Source organism: Lepus europaeus, chromosome 13 (genome assembly GCF_033115175.1).
Source record: "Lepus europaeus isolate LE1 chromosome 13, mLepTim1.pri, whole genome shotgun sequence".
Classification (NCBI taxonomy): Eukaryota; Metazoa; Chordata; class Mammalia; order Lagomorpha; family Leporidae; genus Lepus; species Lepus europaeus.
In genome coordinates, this window is record NC_084839.1 from 2,099,542 (window position 1) to 2,115,028 (window position 15,487).

General features: G+C 48.4%; 2 protein-coding genes across 4 annotated transcripts in view; one reads left to right on the forward strand and one right to left on the reverse strand.

The window, feature by feature from the left end:
• Nucleotides 1–2,403, reverse strand: part of EIPR1 (EARP complex and GARP complex interacting protein 1) — a 126,364-nt gene extending 123,961 nt beyond the window's left edge. Inside the window, exon 1 of the mRNA XM_062208902.1 lies at nucleotides 2,209–2,403. Within this exon, the coding sequence (XP_062064886.1) occupies nucleotides 2,209–2,250 (42 nt within the window). The 5' untranslated portion in view covers nucleotides 2,251–2,403. The remainder of the gene's footprint in view (nucleotides 1–2,208) is intronic.
• Nucleotides 2,404–7,609: 5,206 nt separating this feature from the next.
• The window catches only part of TRAPPC12 (trafficking protein particle complex subunit 12), an 89,841-nt gene continuing 81,963 nt past the window's right edge, over nucleotides 7,610–15,487 (forward strand). The window contains exons 1-2 of one of the 3 annotated variants that reach the window (XM_062208904.1): nucleotides 7,610–7,714; nucleotides 9,167–10,401. In XM_062208904.1, the coding sequence (XP_062064888.1) occupies nucleotides 9,172–10,401 (1,230 nt within the window). In that variant the 5' untranslated portion in view covers nucleotides 7,610–7,714; nucleotides 9,167–9,171. Of the gene's footprint in view, nucleotides 7,715–8,066; nucleotides 8,239–9,166; nucleotides 10,402–15,487 lie in introns of those variants that run through there. The other 2 variants (XM_062208905.1, XM_062208903.1) reach the window with 2 other exon arrangements.

A 15,487-nucleotide genomic window follows, 5' to 3' on the forward strand; every position in this document is an offset into this window, starting at 1 on the left:
CTTCCCGGGCCATAGCAGAGAGCTGGCCTGGAAGAGGGGCAACCGGGATAGAATCCAGCACCCCAACCGGGACTAGAACCCGGTGTGCTGGCGCCGCAAGGCGGAGGATTAGCCTATTAAGCCACAGCACCGGCATTAATTCTATTTTCCTTAACTTTCTGAAGTTTCCTCATGTGTGTATACACACACAGATGATATACACATATAAACATATCCATATGCACACATAGTCCTCAGCCACATATTTTTTGAGGGAAGAAAAAAAAAGACAAAAGAGGAAAGCAAGCGTCTAAGGTGCAGCCAAGAACTCTGAGTTTTCTAATGGCACAACATTAAAAAAAATTTAAATACTAATATTCAAAAGTATCAACATATCTTCAAAGTTGAAACTAAACTTTAAAAAAAAAATTTTTTTTATTTAAGAGTCAGTTACTGAGAGAGAGGGAGAGACAGACAGAAAGAGTGATCTTCCACCAACTGGTTCACTCTCTAAGTGGCCACAATGGCCAGGGCTGGACCAGGCCAAAGCCAGGAGCCAGAAGCTTCATCTGGGTCTCCTGGCTTACCCATCATGCCACAATGCTGGCCCTGAAACTAAACTTTCATTTCATTCAGCTCACTCTGGTCTTCTCCTGAGCATTGCTATTTCCCAGGAAAACACTCTGATATGTTCCCTTTATCTAAGAACAAGCCTGATACTGAATTCCAGATCAATCCTGTGTCAGGTACGAGCCAAATATCAATCAGAACAAGCACTGTGTTACATGAAGTCTCCTAGAAAATTGGCGCCGGCCCAAATAATAAATCTTAAAAAAAAAAAAAAAAACTCAATATGGATTTGGCAAAAGATGTATGATCTATTCTAGACAGTGTAAATGAAGGTAAAGCAAAGCATTAAAAAGGGAGTGAAGTGAACCCTCGACGCCTCATGTACCAGGACATCCAGTCATGACATAAAGAAATAAAAGGGTGGGGCCAGCGCTGTGGCTTAACAGGCTAATCCTCCGCCTTGAGGCGCCGGCACACCGGGTTCTAGTCCCGGTTGGGGTGCCGGATTCTATCCTGGTTACCCCTCTTCCAGGCCAGCTCTCTGCTATGGCCTGAGAAGGCGTGGAGGATGGCCCAGGTCCTTGGGCCCTGCACCCACATGGGAGACCAGGAGAAGCACCTGGCTCCTGGCTTCGGATCAGCGAGATGCGCCGGCCGCAGCGGCCATTGGAGGGTGAACCAACAGCAAAAAGGAAGACCTTTCTCTCTCTCTCTCTCTCTCTCACTGTCCACTCTGCCTGTCAAAAAAAAAAAAAAAGAGGAAGAAGAGTGGGAGGACGGGCGGGAGGGAAGGAGAGTGGGAAGAATCACTGTTCCTAAATCTATATTTATGAAATTTGTATACCTTAAATAAAATGTTTCTAGGTTTAACAAAAAACAGTGGTTGTCTCAGGGAAACAGACAAGGGAGGGCCAGTGTACGGGTCTACTGATTTTAATCAGAACTTCAGCAATTTGACTTTTTAAACAACCAGTGAGAGTTACTTGGATGCCGTAAAGTTTCTAGATTCACAAGAATGAAAGAACTGAAGGAGCCCAAGTCTTCCTGTGCGCTCCGAGCTGCCATCCCCCAGTACCAGAGCGCCCCACAAACTGCGGCCGGCCTGAGCGCCCATTTCCCGCCCGCCGAGCGCGGGGCACACAGAGGGGCGCGCCCGGGCCGGTCCCCGGCCGACGCCGGCGGTCAGCGACCCTCCCACCTCGCGGGACACCTGGCCGGCCGTCCTGACCCCGGCTGCGGGGGTGGACGCCGACTTCCACTCCCCTGGCCAGGAGGCGCAGGCCCTGGGCACGGCAGCTGTGAGAGAAACGGGACCCTAACGGGGAAGCAGGCAAGCCAGAGGCCGCCTGCGGCGTGGCGGAGCGGGGGCCCGGCCTCGGCCACCCTCCCGCGCGCCAGGTCCCCTCCACGGCGAACGCCTCCACCGACGCGGGCTCAGCTCCTGCCTGCGGCGGGCCGCGAGGGCGGCAGCACGGCTGAGGGCGCCGGCACGCCGGCACGACCGGCCCGGCAGGACGGGGAAGGGCTAGGAGATGCGGCGAGGCCTCAGGGTGGACAGGACGAAAACGCCAGAGGGAGCGGCAAGCCCACGCCGCCCAGGGACGTCGCGCGCGGTCAGCACCAGGCCGGCCGGCACCCGCCGCCCTCCGAGGGGCCCACCTGGAACTCCAGCCCGTAGATGACCGGCGCGTCGTCCTCCATGCTGCAGGAAGGCGGCCCGACCCGGCCGCTCACTCGCTCAGTCCCCTCTAGGGCCGGCGCGCCCCCACCTTGCGGCGGAGCTCGGGGCGCCCATTCATTCCTCCCCGCAGCGAGGGGCTGAGACCGGGCACACTTTCTGGCCCACACCGGCACCCGTAGGGCTTACTTCCTGTTTTCTCAACGCGTAATCAACGCGCTCCTCACCAGCCAGCCAATGACAGCGGGGGCCAGGCTCTTGCGCATGCTCACTTGGGCTCCCATCCGGGCCTCTACTCTGGGAAGGGAGACCCGGCGGCGCGGCTGGGGAGGGCTGCTTCCCAAAAAGCGCTTTGAGCGTCCGGTGCAGGATCGCCCTGGGGAAGCTCGCTCGCAGAAGCTGGGACGTGCCGTCTGTCGTCACGGCCGCTTCCCTGCGCAGCATCTCGAGCGCCGGGCCAGCGCCTTGGGCCCCCTGGGGCACTTCCGTCTTGCGCCGAGGCGCTGCCCAGTTGAGTGGCCCGGGCCGCGCTGGTGCGCGGGCAGTCAGCCGGGCAGCGGGTGCGCCCCTGCGCCGTCAGCCTGCACAGGCTCGGCCTGGGATCCCGAGGGAAAGGCTGCGCCTCTCCCCAGGACGCGGCGGTGAGCGGAGGCGGCCGCCGCACCACCGCAGAACCACGGCCTCACTGCCTCCGAGACTCGGTGCCCAGAGGCCGCCAGGCCTGAGGCCGGCTCGGGGGAGGTGTGCGCTCCCCCGGGGCCTGCAGCGGCGTGCACGGGTCCAGAATGACTACATTGCTGACCCGATTCTACCCGGGTCTCCAGGACCACCACCACTTTCTTCAGGTGTTGGAGACGAGTCGGCTTCTCCCTCCCCTCAGTTGATCTGTGTGATGGAAGTGGCCTGGTTTGCTGTTGCTCACGTGTACCCAGCATCCCGCACCGTGCCGGCAGAGTTAAGACGCCGTGAGCATTATGTTGAGAGAATGAGGAGACCTTAGAGTTTATGTTAGAAGTCAGGGAAGCAGAGGCCCTGACGTGAGATTCTTAACTGCTCTCACATGTGGAGATTAACATGCGGCGCTAGAGAATGCAAGAGCTTCCTACCTCTGTGTTAAAGTCATGCACCAGTTATGACGGGCATTATCAGTGATACTGCAGGTTCTGTTCGCCATGACAATGAAGTGAATCACAAATATTTTGTGCTTCTTAATGTATATAAAAATTAGGTTTGCCCTGTGTCAATGTGCAATAACATTGTATATTAAAAAATACATGCTTAGGGGCCGGTGCTGTGGCTCAGCGGATTAACGCCCTGGCCTGAAGCACCGGCATCCCATATGGGCACCGGTTCAAGACCTGGCTGCTCCACTTCCGATCCAGCTCTCTGCTATGGCCTGGGAAAGCAGTAGAAAATGTCCCAAGTCCTTGGGCCCCTGCATGCGCGTGAGAGACCCGGAAGAAGCTCCTGGTTCCTGGATCCTGGCTTTGGATTGGCGCAGTTCCAACTGTTGTGACCATTTGGGGAGTGAACCATCGGATAGAAGACCTCTCTGCTTCTCCTTTCTCTGTGTAACTCTGATTTTCTTTTTTTTTTTTTTTTAATTATTTTTTTTATTTTATTTAGACAGGCAGAGTGGATAGTGAGAGAGAGACAGAGAGAAAGGTCTTCCTTTTTGCCGTTGGTTCACCCAACAATGGCCGCTGCGGCCAGCGCATCATGCTGATCTGAAGCCAGGAGCCAGGTACTTCAGGTCTCCCATGCGGGTGCAGGGCCCAAGCACTTGGGCCATAGCAGAGAGCTGGCCTGGAAGAGGGGCAACCGGGATAGAATCCGGCGCCCCAACCAGGACTAGAACCCGGTGTGCCGGCGCCGCAAGGTGGAGGATTAGCCTGTTAAGCCACGGCGCCGGCCATGATTTTCAAATAAATAAATAAATCTTTAAAAAAATACATAATTATAAAATGAGCTTTCAGCAAGCCATTATGTGTTTGCTGACTGAGGGTCTTCATTATTGATGAATGCTTAAGTTCACCAGGATTGTGGCAAATTCTCAAAACAATGAAATTTGCCACATCACTGGATAATTCCTGTTGCAAAAGATTTTTCTGTCCCATGTTGCTGTTTCATAGTGTTTTACCCATGGAACTTATTCCAAAATTACAATCTTCTCACACATTGTTACTGCTTTATCAACGAAGTTTAGGTGGTATTCTAAATTTTGTGTTGTCATTTCAACGGTATTCACAGCATCCAAACGAGCAGATTCCTTCTCAAGAAACCATTTTCTTGCTCATCATAAGAGGGAATCACGGCCGGCGCCGTTGCTTAACAGGCTAATCCTCCGCCTTGCGGCACCAGCACACCAGGTTCTAGTCCCGGTTGGGGTGCCGGATTCTATCCCGGTTGCCCCTCTTCCAGGCCAGCTCTCTGCTACGGCCCGGGAAGGCAGTGGAGAATGGCCCAAGTCCTTGGGCCCTGCACCTGCATGGGAAGACCAGAAGTACCTGGCTCCTGGCTTCGGATTGGCACAAAACGCCGGCCGCAGCAGCCATTGGAGGGTGAACCAACGGCAAAAAGGAAGACCTTTCTCTCTCTCTCTCTCTCTCTCTCACTGTCCACTCTGCCTGTCAAAAAATAAAAAATAAAACTAATGAGTGATTCCCTCTTTTTTTTTTTTTTTTGACAGGCAGAGTGGACAGTGAGAGAGACAGAGAGAAAGGTCTTCCTTTGCCGTTGGTTCACCCTCCAATGGCCACCGCAGCTGGCCCGATGGCAGGAGCCAGGTGCTTCTCCTGGTCTCCCATGGGGTGCAGGGCCCAAGCACTTGGGCCATCCTCCACTGCACTCCCTGGCCACAGCAGAGAGCTGGCCTGGAAGAGGGGCAACCGAGACAGAATCCGGCGCCCTGACAGGGACTAGAACCCGGTGTGCCAGCGCTGCAAGGCGGAGGATTAGCCTAGTGAGCCGCGGCAATGGCCTCACTCATTAGTTGTTTTTTTTTGTTTGTTTTTTGTTTTTTTGACAGGCAGAGTGGACAGTGAGAGAGAGAGACAGAGAGAAAGGTCTTCCTTTTTGCCGTTGGTTCACTCTCCAATGGCCGCTGCGGCTGGCGTTTCGTGCCAATCCGAAGCCAGGAGCCAGGTACTTCTGGTCTTCCCATGCGGGTGCAGGGCCCAAGGACTTGGGCCATCCTCCACTGCCTTCCCGGGCCATAGCAGAGAGCTGGCCTGGAAGAGGGGCAATCGGGATAGAATCTGGTGCCCCAACCGGGACTAGAACCTGGTGTGCCGGCGCCACAAGGCGGAGGATTAGCCTGTTAAGCCACAGCGCCGGCCATTCATTAGTTTTATTATGAGATTACACCAACTTAAACACATCTCCATATTCCACGTCTAATTCTGTTTGCTATTTCCACTGTATCCACAATAATTTCCTCCAATGACATCTTGAATCTTTCAAAGTTATCTATGAAGGCTGAAATCAACTTCCTACAAACTTAATGTTGACATTTTGACTTCCCATGAGTCACAAATGTTAGTGGTGTTTAGAGTGGTGACTCCTTTCTAGAGGATTTAATTCACTTTGCCCAGATACCTCAGAGGAATTACTATCTGTGAAAGCTATAGCCTTGAAATGTATTTCTAAAGTACAAAGACTTGAAGGTCAAAACTGCTTTTTGTTCCATATGTTGCAGAATGGATGTGATATTAACAGTCATGAAAAAGTATCAGTCTCATGCTTGTATATCCCCATCAGAGATCTTGGATGACCATGGGCATTGTCAACAGCAGGCATATTTTGAAAGACATCTTTTATTCTGAGCAGCAGTGGGATGGAATCAGTCAGTAAATCATATTGTAAACAGGTGTGCTGTCATCCAACTTTGTTATTTCATAGGCCACAAGGGGGGTAGATGTACAATACCTAAGAGTCCTGTGGTTTTCAGAAGGGTAAGTGAGTGTTGGCTTCAGCTTAAATAAACAGCTGTATGAGCCCCTCTTCCAAGCCAGACGGTGGTATCTCCTGTGTAGCTACAAGTCCTATATGGCTTCATCTAAAAGAAGACTGTTCCATCTGCACTGAAAATCAGTTTTTCAGTGTCCCCACCTTCATCAATTATCTTAGCCAGATCTTTTGGATACCTTGTTTCAGCTTCTACATCAACCCTTGACTCACTTGCTACCATATTATCATATTGTGTTATGGAGATTGCCTCTGTCACTGTTGTGAACCACCCTCTGCTTCCTTTAGGATTTTCTGCTGCAGCTTCTTGTCTCTTGGCCTTTGTAGAAGTGGAGAGAGTAAGGGCCTGGCTCTAGCTTAGACTGATGTAAGGGAATGTTGCAGCAGGTTTGATCTTCTATTTGTACACTAAAACTTTGTCCATATCAGAAACAAGGACTGTTTTTGATTTCTTATCGCTCATGTGTACATCAGTATACAATATAGCTCTTCTAACTTCCTTCAAGAACTTGTTTTTGTATTCACAGCTTGGTAAACTGGCCCAAAAGGCCTAATTTTGGGCCAGCTTAACTTTCAAAATGTTTTACTCATTAGAATCATTTCTAGCTTTTGATTTAAAATGAGAGATAGTCCACTGTTCCTTTCACATGAACACTTACAGGCCAATGTAGGGTTATTAATTGACCTATTTTCAACATTGTGTCAGAAAATAGGGAGACATAAGGACAGAGAAAGAGATAAACAAACAGCCAATAAGTTGACCAGTCAGAACACACATATTTGCTGGTTAAATTTGCAATGTTACATGGGTGATATTTATGATGCTGCAAAACAATTGCAAGAGTCACATCACCTATCACTGGTAACAGATCACCATAACATACAATAATAGTGGAAGAATTTTAAAAATTGTGAGGAATTACCAAATTGTAACTCAGAAATGAGCAAATGCTATGGAAAAATAGAACCAATAGAGTGTATTTAAGGTTGCCACAAACCTTTAATTTGTTTTAAAAAATGCAGTGTCAAAGCACAGTGAATTATGCATGTATGGTTTTATACTACCATGTTTATCGTCAGTGTTTTACAATGCTACATTTGAAGGGTGGGAAAGGTAGAAAACAGGTTAATCACAACCACAAATTCCTAGAAATCAGTATTTACAGTAAAAACGGCTTCGGCGCCTCTCTTCCACCCGCTGCTTCTGCCTCTGCGTGCCAGTCAGGGCAGGGCAGGGCAGGGCAGGGCAGGGCAGGGCAGGTGATTTCTCCACCCTCCACTCACGGCCGCCCCTCCCATAAACACCTTGTACTACAGGCCCCGCCCACCACAGAGGAACCGGAAACACACCGCGTTTCCGGCTGAGGTCAAGGGGCGCCCGCTACCTCACTGGGCAGGAGAGGAAGTGGGTTGGCGGAGCACGGGCACGCGCAGGCGCACAAGCCGCGAGGCGATGCCCGGAGTCCCTTCCCTGCTTCCGGGCTTCCGTCCCCTTCTGCCAGGACACTGACCGCCCCGCAGGTGATCGCTCCCCAGAGCCCCGCGGGCGGGCGGCAGGGGAGGGGATCTGCTCGGGCCTCGGGCCGCTTCCCAGAGGGAGCGGGGCATCTGCGTGCGGGGTCACCCGTGCCCCGTCGGGGCTGCAGCCCGCTGCCCCAGCGCCTGGTCTCCCAGAAAGGGTCGGGTCCGCGGGCGGAGGAAGTCGCGCGTCCACCTTGGGGCACCCCCGGCCGGCCGTGCTGCGTCCGCCCTCCTGTCCTCGCTCTCCACGTCCTCGGAGGGGCTGGCCATTGCTTCCTTCCGTGGCCTCCGACAGCCAGTGTCACCCCAGCGTGTGCCGCAGCCGGCCCCGGCGTCCCCGCTTGGCAGCCACGCAGCCTCCCCAGCCGTGTCGCAGGGTTGGGGATCAGGGGCATTCGTGGTTCCAGTCAGGGAGGGAGCTGCTTCTGTCACCTTGAGCATGGCCTTGTTTTCCTGCTGTTGAACTTTGGGCATGCCGGGCTGCCTCAGCTTCCCACAGTTGAGCACACAATATCCTAAACTCGGTGAGAGGGAGGTGAAGAGGTGATTATGTGTCGGAGTGTCTTGGAAAGATGTCAGGGAAGAGAGGGGCCTTTAGCTAAAGAACAGTGTTTAAAAAGCTGGCGCCCGCACACAGAGTATATGAATAGTATAAAAAACTGAAATAAATGAAGATAGCAGCAATTGACAAGGATGTAGAGAAATTGGAACACTTGTGCACTGTTAGTGGGAATGTAAAATGGTTCAGTCACTGTGAGAGCAGTTTTGAAAAGTAAAAAATTACACCATGATCCAGAAGTCCCACTTCTGGGTATATACCCAGCGAATGAAAAGCAAGGTCTCATGAGTCATTTGTACTTTTAACTTCGTAGCAGCTAGTGTTTACATTGGCTAAAAGGTAGAACCAACCCAAATCTGCATCTGCAAGTAAATGGATAAAGAAAACGTGGGCTGTGCCACAGTGGGTACTCATCCCTTAAAGAGGAAAGCAGTCTGACACATGCTGCAACATGGGTGAATATTGAAGATCTGATGTTAAGTAAAATAGCCCAGTCACGTGAAGACAAATATTGCGTGGCTCCCCTTGTTTGAGGTACTCAGTCAAATTCAGAGAGAGAAAAACTGTAGTGGCTGTTGCCTGGTGCTGGGGGGTAGGGTGGGTGGATATATGGGGAGCTGTTCAGTGGGTATAGCATCGTCATTTTGCAAGATAAAGCATTCTGCAGTTAGATGGTTATAATGTGATGGTTGTGGATGAACTTCACTGTGGTAAGTCTTGTGTTTTACCACAATTAGAAACAACAGCTGGAGAAAGGAAAGATTTTGAAATTTGTGCCATTTGATTATATAACCAATAAACATTGTTTCAGTTTAAAAGAGAAAGACAAAGGAGGTTAATAATAGCTCAAATAGACAGCTGCTAAGGTCGACTTCTGTTTGTCCTTGTTTCAGGTAGCATGGAGGATGCTAAAGGTGGTGACCAGCGTGTGACCGAGGGGTTTCCTCCTGCCAGCGTTGGGGCTGAGAGGGTCACTCAGCAGGTGCCCCAGGAAGACCAGGGGCAGCTTCTTTATCATGAGGAAACCATTGATCTTGGTGGAGATGAATTTGGGTCTGAAGAGAATGAGACCATATCAGAAGATTCCAACAACTTCATAGATAAACTCAATGAGCACATGATGGAGAGTGTCCTCATTTCTGACTCTCCTAATAACAGTGAAGATGACGCAGGTGACCTTGGCTGTTTACAGGATGTCATAGAACCTGTGGAAGGCAATGCCGATCCCAGCCTGGCCGGAATCACAGCTGGAGAAGGGACGCACACCCCGAGTAACGGCAGTGAGACGGACACAGATGCCACGCCAAGAGACGTCTCTGACATGACCTCTGACAGCAAAGCCTCTCTGAAGGAAGACTCCACACAGGAAGAAGCAACAGCCATGCCGCTCTTTGAGGATGCAGGTACAGAGGACTTGACGCCTAGGGGTGAAAAGGCCCCTGGAGAAGAGCAGGTCCCAGAAGCATCTTCCAGTCAGTCTTCTAAAGACGAGCCTGTGCCTGTGTGCACCATTTTTAGCCAGGCAAGTGCTGCACCTGCCCAGCCGCACCTGTTTCTGCACGATGGCTTCGAGTCTCAGATGGTGAAATCACCCAGCTTCAGCAGTGCAAGCGAGACATCAGCCAAGACCCCTCCCCAGGTGGTCCGGCCCAGCCCCAGCCTGAGCAAATTTTTTGGGGATCCAGTGAGCACTAATTCCTTGGCCTCCGGCTTCTTTGACTCCTTCACCACATCCACTTTCACTTCCGTCAGTAACCCTAACGCAGGCTCCTCCATTCCGGAAAAGTCGTCACCACTCACTGCCTCGGTGGGAGAAAAGGCCCTGAACTCTCCTGACTGTTCTTACCCTGCAGGGGTGCCAAGATCGGAATCAGGCGCTTCCACTGCTGCCCCGGAAATCCCTGACTCCCCGAGACCGTTTTCACAGATACAGGCTGTGTTTGCAGGCAGCGATGACCCTTTCGCCACAGCGCTTAGCATGAGTGAGATGGACCGAAGGAATGACGCGTGGCTTCCCAGCCAGAGCACCAGGGACGTCCTGACCGCGGTGGCCACGCAGCAGTGCGGCACTGTGTTCATAGACAAGGAGAGTCTCACCATGCCCGGGCTCAGGTTCGACAACATTCAGGTAGGATGTGCACTGCAATCCCTTGCTGTAGAGTACTTACCGTGCCTTTCAAAGGACAGAAAGAATTTTTTTTTCTCAGTTCCTAAAATTCTCATTGTGAGAGTCTTATGTTAATATATTTATTAGGAACTCTGTTGACTTCTCTCATATAATGTGGTTAAAGAACTACTCAGGATCATAGAAATAGGTACTACAAGGCAGATAGTTCTACTGTACTTCTCTGAAAGTATATTATACTTTGTGTGATCATTTTATTCACATTTCAACTCTAGAAATTGACAAGTCCATTTTTTTAAATATGGAAAAATGTGTTACATACAACATGCGTGATATACATAGAGTTTTTATGGGTTTAATAATAATATCTGAATGGCTAAATAAATAATCACAAAAATGTTGTATGTAGCAAATGGCAATATGCAAATGTTCAGTGTTAGTACTAATCAAATTGTTTCTATTTTTCATCTACCTAGCTAAGTACTGTATTTATAATTATTCATTGTTTTTGAAGTATCAGAAACTAGCCTAAGACAACCCATATAGGACCAGAAATTGCTACAAGTTGAGCATCTATCATCCTAAATGCTGGGGATGCAAAGTGTTTCAGATTTCAGAGTTTTTTGGATTTGGAAATATTCACACAGACTTCATTGGTTCTGCATCTCTAATCCAAAACACTGAAATCCTGAATGCTCTCTGTGGCAACATGATGCTGACAGGTCTCTCCAAAAGTTTTAGATTTCACATCATCACCAATCTTCAATCCAGGAGGGCTCGATATAAACAAGCATTGTTAAATGAAATGTTAAAATACATATCAAAGTGTGTGTATCTTTTTTTTTAAAAGATTTGTTTATTTTTATTTGAAAGAGTTACACAGAGAGAGGAGAGGCAGAGAATGAGAGAGAAAGAGGTCTTTCATCTGATGGTTCACTCTCCAATTGGCTGCAGCGTCTGGAGCTGCACTAATCCAAAGTGGGTGCAGGGGCCCAAGAAGTTGGGCCATCTTCCACTGCCTTCCCAGGCCGTAGCAGAGAGCTGGATCAGAAGTGGAGCAGCCAGTCTCGAGCCAGTGCACATATGGGGTGCCGGCACTTCAGGCCAGGGCGTTAACCTACTGTGCCACAGTGCTGGCCCCTATGTCTCTTTTGACCCAGCAATTCCACTCTTAGGAATGTATTGTGAAGAAATAATCACACTGATATACAAATACCCAGCTATTATTGGTGTCTATTAGAGTGAGATTTATAATTGCAAAGATCCAAAAGTAATCTAAAAGCCCTTTATTAGGAGCTGATTGAATACATTGGCTCACCTCATCTGTGCAGTTTGTGTAAGCATTAGAGATGGTACCGAGGGCTGTGAGAAGGACTTAACCCAGTTGTTCTTGCTGTCTGCTGGGCCCCAGGGCTGTGAGGTGCACTGGGAACTTGCAGCCATGTTTCACTCTGGCTGAGCAGAGGGCTGCAGTGAGCAGTTGACATTTAGTGGGTAGGAAAAGAATGCTAAGTGCCCCAAAGTGGCTGCTGGCATTGTACAACAAACGTTCATCTGTCCAAAATGTAGGTCATTCTTCTGGTGAGAAACACCGTGTTTACAATTCTTGTGCTCATTTCACTTCTTTGAAGTCTGGGGGTGCTGGGCTCTATCATAGGTCCTCTGCTGCCTAAGGCTCCGTTAGTCCAGGCAGCATCCATGTGGCAGTACAGCGTGTCGGTCAGTGTGGATTTAAGGCCCACCCATTATGTATCAGAACATGTACCCAGAGCCCAACCAGAACACACTGTCTTTTCTGTTAAGTCCTAAAATAATGTCTTCCATAGATCTTTTTTTTTTTTTTCTTTTTTGACAGGCAGAGTTAGACAATGAGAGAGAGAGAGAGGAGACAGAGAGAAAGATCTTCCATTTTCTGTTGGTTCACCCCCCAAGTGGTCACCACAGCCAGCGCGTTGCGGCCGGCGCGCTGTGCTGATCTGAAGCCAGGAGCCAGGTACTTCCTCCTGGTCTCCCATGCGGGTGCAGGGCCCAAGGACCTGGACCATCCTCCACTGCCTTCCCAGACCACAGCAGAGAGCTGGACTGGAAGAGGGGCAACCGGGACAGAATCCGTCCCCAGACCGGGACTAGAACCCAGTGTGCCGGCACCGCAGGCAGAGGATTAACCTAGTGAGCTGCAGCGCTGGCTACCATAGCTCTTGAAACATAGTGGTTGCTTTGGAAATCTCTTGATAAGTGTAAATTTGAACTAGGACTATTCCCCCAGATACCTGTGACTTTCACATGTAGCAAACGTGCTAGACATTTGCTCATCCAGTGTCTCTTCACTTGTGTGTTATCCTTTTGAGTAGCTTTCTATTCCCAGGATAGAAAAGAAAAGCTACAAGGTTTACCTCAGTTGAAAATACTGTTTTTATTCGCTGAGGACTTCAGATTGGTGTAACAAAAAATAGTTTCTCTGTTGACTTATGGTGTACACCAAGTTTTTAAGATTTAACTAACAACTTGTTGGATTTACCTTTTGACAAGGTTCTATACCATTATTCTAAATCAGCTTTTTCTAAAAATACTTACTTTCAAATTTTTTCCCTAAGTTGCTAATCTGTTGGCACCTAATTCCCTTCCTATGGGATAAAATTCTATTTTTTAAGATAATTGCTTGTTCATTAAGTGACTTTGGTGGCAGTCTAAGTTAAATTAGAGGAATTAAAGTTAACTTTGTGAAACTTCATCCAACCATAGTAGCATTAGTATATGAAGAACATATGTATTAGCTACTAACCATAGTTGTCGATGGTAGTTGTTTCCCTTAAAGAAGCAAATGAGAAATTTTAAGAACCAATAATGAAGGGAAGTTGGAGAATTGTTTGTATGAAGCTTATTTGTTTATTGTGAGAGAGACAGAGGACAGCACAATTTCAATGTTAAGAGTAACAGGGTTTTCTCTCCTGGAGCTATATCACAAACGTACAAAGTGAACACTCAGACCTGCTGGCACGTCTGGAAACTTAATGGACAGACTATGAGGCTGAATATTTCCTCTACCCCTTTCTCAAACTGTTCTCTTTCTCCTTCCCCTTCACGCAGTTTAGACTTGACAGGAATGCCCACACAGTCATTGTCAAGACCTTTCCTAGGTCAGCTCCAGTCCTTATGTCAGAAACTCCAGAAACTTCCAGAAAACCAAAAATGCCAGTGTCACTATGTCTTCTACAATCCCATCCCTGAGCTCAGAGCTTCCATGGAATGGAAAGCACCCGTTCATCAAAGGAGTTGAAAGGTCTTCGATCCAGTCCAGTTTCTCCTTTTATGATGGGGAAATGAGAGTCATCATGATTTGTTCATTGAGCAGTGAGCCTCCTGTTTCCCAGAGACCCAGCCTCTCATTTGACACAAAGGGAGGGCTCTGACCAGCATGTGTGGCCTAGTTTAGGGAAAGCAGACTTGTAAATGGCTGTGATAGTGTGCCTGTGGCTCAACCCAGCTCAGAGCAGGTTCTCATGGCTATGTTTACCCAACATTATGCAGCCAGTATGTAGCAGAGCCTGTTTGCCTTGGTTCTGAGCTCTTTATCTTGGGTTACATTTTTGTCTACTACATAAATGACTGGTTGCATTTCTCTCAGAAAGATTTGTGTTTAAGCCACAGAACTAGAAATCACTACTAATGATCAAGGAAATGCAAATCAAAGCAAGTGAGCTATCAGCTCACACCTTTTAGGATGCTTATTCTTGAAAAGACAAGATAAGGAGTGTTGGAGAACCTGGATGCTCTTGGTGGGAGTGTAGATTACTACAACGAGTCTGTAGGTTCCTCCAAAAGTTAAAAATGAAATTACCATATGAGCCAGCAGTCCCCACTTTTGGGTATGTTTGCAAAGGAATTGAAATCAGTATCTCAGAGATATCCACACTCCCGTGTTTATTGCAGCACTAGCCAAGATATGGAATCGATTGATATGCCTATTGATGGATGAATGGGTAAAGAAAGTGTGTGTGAGTGTATTTATACACAATGGAATACTATTGAGTCATTAAAAAAAGCAAATCAAATCATTTACAATAACGTGAATAAACCTGGAAGACATTGTATTAAGTGAAATAAGCCAGACACAGAAAGAAAAATACCACATGATCTCACTTACATGTGGGAATCTACAAATGTTGATTTCATAGCAAAGAGAACAGTGATGGTTTCCAAGGGCTGGGGACAAAGGGGGAATGAGGAGATATTGCAAAGTGAGTATACTGTTTGAATTATGAGTAAGTTCTGGATGTATAAGGTATAGAATGTAGTAATATAATACCATATTGTTTACTTGAATTTTGATGAGAGCAAAGTCTAAGTGTCCCCCTACATACAAATGGTAACTGTGGATGGTGATAGTTGTTGGTGAATTTGACTTTTGTATCCAGTACACAGTGATGTACTTCAAAAAGTTTGTGGAAAGTGGAATTAAAAAGATGTTCATTTTGGCACAAAAAAATCTTTGAAATCGTGTATAGTTTTTTCATGCCTTATATTTTCCATGAACTTTTTTTTAAAAATGTCAGTCTTTTTTTTTTTTTTTTTTTGAAGATTTATTTATTTATTTGAAAGAGCTACACAGAGAGAGAAGGAGAGGCAGAGAAAGAGGTCTTCCATCTGCTGGTTCACTCCCCAACTGACCACAATAGCAAGGGCTATACTGATCCGAAGCCAGGAGCCAGGAGCTTCTCTGGGTCTCCCACATGGGTGAAGGAGCCCAGGGACCTGAGCCATCTTCCACTGCTTTCCCAGGCCACAGCAGAGAGCTGGATCAGAAGTGGAGCAGCCAGGACTTGAACCGGCGTCCATATGGGATGCCAGCACCGCAGGTGGCAGCCCCACCAGCTACACCACAGCACCGGCCCCATCCATGAACTTTTCAAAAACCCCTCATACATCTATCAAATCACCACATTGTAAACCTTGAATATAATTAAATTCAAGGTTTACAATTAAATTCCTCCATCAAGAAGAGGGTGGGCTGGGAAGACAGCAGAATTTCCTCTGCAGGTTATCACCTGGAGTGCAGATTTTGTGTACCCCACCCTCTCACCTAGAACTT